The sequence below is a fragment of the Dipodomys ordii genome, unplaced genomic scaffold, assembly GCF_000151885.1.
Source record: "Dipodomys ordii isolate 6190 unplaced genomic scaffold, Dord_2.0 Scaffold83, whole genome shotgun sequence".
Classification (NCBI taxonomy): Eukaryota; Metazoa; Chordata; class Mammalia; order Rodentia; family Heteromyidae; genus Dipodomys; species Dipodomys ordii.
Genome location: NW_012267299.1, coordinates 4,205,176 through 4,212,659, shown reverse-complemented (window position 1 = coordinate 4,212,659; position 7,484 = coordinate 4,205,176). Strand labels below are relative to the sequence as shown.

General features: G+C 37.2%; 1 protein-coding gene across 1 annotated transcript in view; it reads left to right on the top strand.

The window, feature by feature from the left end:
• Positions 1–911: 911 nt before the first annotated feature.
• The window catches only part of Rnf180 (ring finger protein 180), a 104,626-nt gene continuing 98,053 nt past the window's right edge, over positions 912–7,484 (top strand). Inside the window, exon 1 of the mRNA XM_013025256.1 lies at positions 912–1,046. Coding sequence (XP_012880710.1) covers positions 912–1,046 — 135 coding nt within the window. The remainder of the gene's footprint in view (positions 1,047–7,484) is intronic.

The following is a 7,484-nucleotide window of genomic DNA, read 5'->3' as shown; positions in this document are numbered from 1 at the left end:
CTTTCCTTCCTAAACTGCCTTTGAACCCCTATCCTGACTAGCTAGGATTATAGGCATGAGTCATTAGTGCCTTGCTCAAAACACTCTATTTACAATCCATTGTCATAACCCTTTTAAAACCACTTCAATAACTTGTTGAATTTACTCTTCAACTAGTGTATTTTTGTCACTTTTAGTGAGAGGCAAATGGAAAGCAATCAGGATAAAGTCAGCTTCCAAAGAAAATAAGCCAGTAGTTACAAACACAATGCATCATCATCATCTTCATCATCATCATCATCATCAAGTGGAATTTTCAACCTGGTTACCTGTGCACATGTTTCACCTCGCTGTACCCACTGCTGAAGCTACCCATGAGGGGGTGTCCAGAAACAGGGCAAGTTATGGTTCCACAGACAGCAGCACTCAACCTCAGGGTGCTGAGTGTGCAGCCTTTCCTAGGCGCCCTTACTGCGTGCTGCAGCTTATCATCTACTATTGCAAGAGCAAAGAGATATCTATCTAGAGGCAAAGCGTGTGCCATCTTGGTATGTCAACACAAAGGGACCAAGTAAGGAGTTCATATACAGATTTCAAGAAGTTCGGCTTAAAATAACTGGCCGGAGCCAATGGCTTTCGCTGATTTTGGACGTATCTTCATACTTTCATTAATGCTTGAGAATATCCATAGACCTGTCTGGCCTCAGGTTACTGGAAATAGTCTTTCATATGGCTGTGTTGAGAGCAATGAAGACACTCTGAGATGTTGGGTCAAGACACAGACAGTGGTAGTGGTGGGGAGACAGGGAACTCTAGGCACTTCCATGAATGATATATTTTTTCTGTTCAACAAATAGCTACTGCTGTTGTGTGGATTTGGGAATAGATTGGACATACTTTAACATTCTAAAACTACCTCCCTGTTTCCACAGATGAAAAGAAGTGAAGAATTTACAACTAAAACACATAATCCACAAGAAAGAAGTATTCTTCGTTGTTGGAAATGTAGAAACTGTATAGCAACTTCTGGTTGCTTCATGAATTATCTTGAGAACCAGGTGATTAAGGTGAGTATCGGTATCTTCAGTCTTCACTAGTCTTTTAGTGTAGGAATGCTGTAGGCATGCTATACCACAAACATGCTTTACCCCTTTGTGCTTCCTTGAGCTTCTACCTTATCAGTCACAAGGAAAAATGGTCTAAAATGACATTCAAAAGGCATCTTTGGGGCTATAGGTGTGGTTCAAATGATAGCTCACCAACCTGGCAAGTTAAGAGTCTCATGGAATTTCCTGCCTGGGTTGGCTTCGAGCCATGATCCTCAGATCTCTGCCTCCCGAGTAGCTAGGATTATGGACATGAGGCACAGGTGCCAGACTCACATGGTTTTTTTTGCATATAGGAAAACAAAACTTTGTGCTAAAGACTTTTAATTAGATATAATTTTGATATGATTTTTATAGAGTAAAAGTTTATGTACAGCTTGATACTTTTCTCCAAAACCAAATGCAGCATTTCCTTCATCTCCACAATTTGTCTTGCCTGTTTTGGGGGTCACACTCCAGTCCTTGGAAACAACTGTTATCCTCATGTCTGTTTCTCTAGACTAGAGCTTCTGGTTCATGTTCTTCATTCAAATGGAATACAAGAGCATGCAAATTTTTTTGTGCCGGGCTTATTTTCCACACAATGTTGTGGGAACATTGTTGTGTTTTGTGTGTATCAGTAGTTACTACATGCTAAGCCCTTTATGAATATAACACAAGCATGTTTTTTTCCTGAATGACTATATACATTTATTCTGTTATAAATTAGATATGTGTATCCCAGTTTTATGCTATCAGAATTCTTCCAAGTCTTTCTGTGGTTATGTATTCTACTTCTTTTGATATATTCATAGCAATATTTTTTTCTTGAGTCACAGGTCAGATTCTTTTTTTCAGAAGTTTCTGATAGGTTTTCAAAGTGAACATTGACTTCCAGTAATAGTGTGTGAGAATTGCAGTTGCTCTACTTCTTTTGCCAGCACGTAGTATTTTCAGTCTTTATGATTTTAGTCATTCAGACAGATGTATAGTAGCACAACATTTTAAGTTTACTTTGCATTTCCCTCATGATAAATGATGCAGTGTACTTTTTATGTGTTTGTTGATTACATACTCTTTCATAGGCTTTATTTATATTCTTACTAATAATAACTATTTGAGGAAGATAATCTATCATCTGTACTTCACAGATAAATTGAGGCACAGAGGGTTGAGTAATTTGCCCAAGTTTTCCATCTGCCAGGCAGTATAGCTTCAGTGGGATTGGACTGTGGGGTTTAGGGCCAAGCTTAACCTTCACAGGAGCTATTATGCCCTTTGTGCTCAGGATATCCTGAACCTCACACACCCACCACACAGAGTGCCTGGCCCTCTTTTTAACTGAAGAGCTCTCACACATTCATTCATTAAGCATAAATCATTCAAGACATTGATGCATTGGAATATGCAATGGAAGAGAATAATACAGAAAAAACAACAACCACCAGCACCACATTTCCAACATCTAGGAGTTTTAAACTGTACTTGAAACTATGCAAACCTATAAAGCCTGATTTTATGAATACTGTGAATGCCTGCACATTTCAGCCTGGGCTAATGTAATCCAGTAGGGCTGTGACACTGCAAAGAAAGAGACCGTGAAAACGCTATGAAAAGAAAACCATCTGCAAGATAGGGAGCCCTTCCTAGATTACGGATATGTTGGTGCTCAGAGCTCAGATTGCAGCTTCTAGAACAATGAGAAAGTAAATTCTGTTGTTGAAGTCATTTGGTCTAGGGGATTTTATTTTAGCAGAAGATTGCGCAGGTCCTGCCTGTTAACAGGCAGTGGAAACTGAAGGGTGAACAGAAAAGAGATGATCTCTCCTTGTGAAGTTTCCAGGATATATATTAATATTAAATAGTATATTAATTGACATCATAGGATCATAATTGTCATTACATTATAACCACCAATCTGTTAGAATGATAATAGACATGTTAATAATGTAATATTCAATTCTTGATTGAAATTTAAATATTTATAATATTAATCAATCATAGAACAACTGTATATGATTATATTAGTTAATCATGTAAGTAGTCCATTATGTGGCAAAAAAGAAAAGGGTAGGGAACCACCCAAATAGCTCATAAGCCTCTCTGTGTAGAGAAGGCTGTTGTGAAGAAATGACCATGCCCAGGAAGCATGTCCCCAGAGGTAGAGCATTTCAAGCTTCAGGACCTGAATATTCAAAGGCCCTATAGTGGACTAATGGAGCTACAAAACATTGTTGTGATTAACAGGAGTAAGGTTGGCAAGGTGTAAGGCTAGATAGGTTGTGGTTTTGTAAAGTCAAATTAAAAACCAAGATTGGACTGGAGGTGTGGCTCTAGTGTAGGCAGTGAGCAAGCAAGTGAGAAAGAGTTAGAGGCCCTGAGTTCAAGTGCTGATACTAACGCCGTTGCCATGCGCACACGTGTGCTTGTACACACACACACAGCAACAACAAAAGCAAAACAAAACACAAAATATGAAAAAGAAGCAAAAAGTTGATACAAGGTATCTGTCTGCTCTCACCCTCACCCCCACCCCAGTTCTAGAGCTTGAATTCAGCCTTTAGCTCTCACCTGGCTTTTTCACTCAAGGCTGGTACTCTACCAATTCAGCTTCATGTCCAGCCTGGCTTTTGCTGATTATTTTACAGATGGAGTCTTTATGACTTTTCTGCTCAGGCTTACTTTGAACCTAGATCCTCAGATCTCAGCTTCTTCCTGAGTAGCTAGAATTGGTTATAGTGACACTGGCACTTGGCTAAGAATTATGTTTAAAAAATTCATTCTGGCCTTTTAATTTTTTTAAACATGTAATTGGTAATGCAAATCTAAATTCATTCTTGCTGTATATTTTCCCTTTTTATACCTACAACAGTTAATTACTATATTTGCTCCACTTTTAATTAATTAGCTAAGGAACATCACGTCTTACATTACAAATTCTGTTTTAAGTATCTTTCAAAATATTATATAAAATCAAATCACTAACCTATACTGCCTAGTTAAAAACCTTAAATATCATATAGTCATAAAAATATAACCACCAAATTTGTAGTTTGAAGGTTAGATATTATTCTTATGCTACACAGCAACTGAAGCCATTAACCACCCTTACAGAAACGCTAGTGATGCATTAGCGCCGCCTGCTGCTTGAAGAAATTATTTCACTTACAAATAATGTCCCTCTTCCTGAGCCCAGGTTGTGAAGTCAGCTGTTAATTTCTGTATCCTTTTTCCTCCTTTACCCACATATCAGTCTGAGACTTATTCTTTTTCTCTGATGAAATAAAATTTCAATTTACTGTTTCCATAGAAGATAACCAGTTATGCCACTTCTCTAAAGGCATTAAATTCCTCAAATTGGGTTGTTTTTCTGTCTCACCATCCATCTGAAAACATGTCCATTAAGGAGGAACAGAAGAAGGAGGGGGAAGAAGAGGAAGAAGAGAGTAAGAAGAAAAAGGAGGAACAGGATGAGAAGGAGGGAAGAGGAGAAGGAGGAGGAGGAGAAGGAAGAAAGAAAATGAGGAACAAGGAAGAGGTAGAAGAACAGAAGAAGGAAGAACCAGGTGGCGAGGAGGAAAATGAGAAAATAAGAAAAGAGGAAACGGGGGCGGGGGGAGAAGAGAAGAAAGAAACCATGGTTCAAAGTACTGGATACTTTATTTGTTTTGCAGTTGGACATGATTAATTAAACAGTACTCTAAACATTCACACAGTGAGGAGAAAGGAGGATATTCTTAGTAGTGGATCACAAGGGCTCCATACCTATGTGCATATCATCATGTAAAATGATGCCATCTGAAATGAACTCCAGAAAATGGAAACAAGTTTTTTTTTACAGTACTGTTTATGGTTTTTTTTTTCATTTTTCTTTGATTTATTCCCTTTTGCCACTGTTTTTTATTTCTGTATTTTTTGTATTGTTTATGTGGCTTAGGGAAGAGTAAAGGAAGCACAGAAACAGTGGGACAAAGGGTGAATCAATTCAGCAGTGATACTCACTAGTCACTATGTTGAAAATGAACTACACAACTTGAAGGGGAGGCAAATCAGGAGGGGAAAAACTGGGAGAGAAGGCGGGAGGGGATGACATTGTTCAAAAAGAAATATGCTCATTACCTGACTTTTGTAAATGTAACCCCTCTGTACATTACCTTCACAATAAAATATGAATTTTTTAAAAAGCTGGGCATCAGTGGCTCATAATCCTAGCTACTCAGGAGGCTAAGATAAGAGGATCACAGCCAGCCCAGGAAGGAAATTCTTGAAACTCTTATCGCCAATAAACAACTTGAAACAGCCGGAAGTGGCACTGTGACTCAAGTGGTAGAACACTCACTTTGAGCAAAAAGAAGCTCAGGAACAGTGTCCGGGCCCAGAGTTCAAGCCCCAGAACTGGCAAAAAAAATCAAATAGAAAGTTTAATTTTTATATTTCTAATATCTCAAATTATAACATATTAAAAATAAGTAAGTGAACTAAAATATGTCCATGAAAACTTATTTTCATGTCCCATGAAACAGGGGTAGGGGCTAGCTCAATGCTAAAGTCTTGATTGTCATGTGTTATTAGGAGTGTGATCTCTTGCACCACAAATAATGTTTTTAATGCTTTGTTTTTTGCACTTAGAGTTTGTATGAGTACTTAAGTAAGTTAAAAGATATAAACAAATTTAATGGTTGATATGTCTCATTTTCCTTGTTAATTTATATTAGCTATAAGTGGTTTATTTATTATGGTACTAGTACTAAGACCTGAACTCAGAACCTGGACACTGATATTTAGCTTTTTGCTCAAGGACGGTTCTCTATCCTTTGAGACACTCTCCCATTTCTGGCCTTTTGATAATTTATTGGAGATAAGAGTCTCATGGATTTTGTTACCTGGGCTGGCTTCAAACCTGACCCTAAAATCTTAGCTTCTTAAGTAGCTAGGATTACAGGTATGAGTCACCAGTGCCTGGCCTTTCTTTCCCTCTTGTTCATGGGTATATAATCTTGAAAAGTCAGAAAAATTCCAATAGGGAAAATGCAACTTTGTTGGTTCCAATTTAATGTATCTATAAGTGACCTTTGAAGAACATCTATTGGTTGGGCGAAGGTATGGCTCAAGTGAAAAGAGCCCTGAGTTCAAACTTCATTCCTACAAGAAAGGAAAGAAAAATTCTTGGAGTTGCATAATCTGTACAATTGTCACTTTCTAATGGAAGAAGTGAGGAAGTATGAATATGTTAGTATATCTTCAAAACTCTTATTTATATGTTTATTTTATTTCAGCAGCAAAATACATAAAATTACACTGTCTTTATTGAGTCACCTCTAATAGAGTTTCAGGTTTCTTTTGACATTAGATTTTATAGTTCATTTAAATTTTTACAATGGATCTTGGACCCATATAGAAGCAAATTACTGAGAATTAACATTTCTAATGAAAAATGTCTAACAAAACAGAAATAAAATTAAGTATACTATTAGCAGTACATCATTTGATAGAATGCAAGAGTTAAATAAAAATATTTTGAGAAAATTAAAATGACTAGGAAAAGTAACAATTGTACTGAATAATATAAAAAATAAGTACTTTTCATCCATTCACCATTAATTACTTACTCTATTATATATTAGATATTAATACATTATGATGTGTTTTGTTTCTGATACTATCTTATGATCTGAAGGTTCAAACAGGCCTGGATGTGTGCCCCATGGAGCTTACCAACCATGGGGGTTTGAACTGGGAATTAAAGCAAGAAAGCTTGCTAATTTTCCATTCGAGATTTTTCAGGAGATGAAAGACAATTTCTTTCTTTTTTTATTGTGAAAATACTGTATAGAGGGGTTTCAATTACATGGGCAAGATAATGAGTACATTTTTTATCAAACATTGTACCATCCTCCTTTGTTTCCCCTTCCCATCCCTTCCCATCCTCCCCCTCCCCGCCACCCCACCCAATCTTCCCCGCTCTTCACCCCCCACCAAAGTTATAAAGTTTGTTTTCGACATAACGACGTGTACATCTCATTGTTGCAATGGGTCCACCTGTATCCCTATTTAAAAGATTTGTTTTTCCCCTTCCCCTCCACAAATTATACTGACATAAATACAGTGAAAGCAGGGGTTATACTGTTGGGGAGGGACATACAAAGCAACAAAGAAATAATCTTATAGATGTGTTAGAAACAATTGCATGAAAGAAGAAAAGCATTTGAATACATATCTTCGGGTTCAATTCACCTAACATCAACTTATCTGACCTTTTCTGCTTGACTCAGACATATACTAGATATTGCAAATAAGGGAAACCATGGGACCTATATTTCTTTGGGCCTGGCTTACTTCACTTAATATAATTTTTTCCAAGCCTTTCCATTTCCTAACAAATGGGGCAATGTCATTTTTTCTGATGGAAACATAGAATTC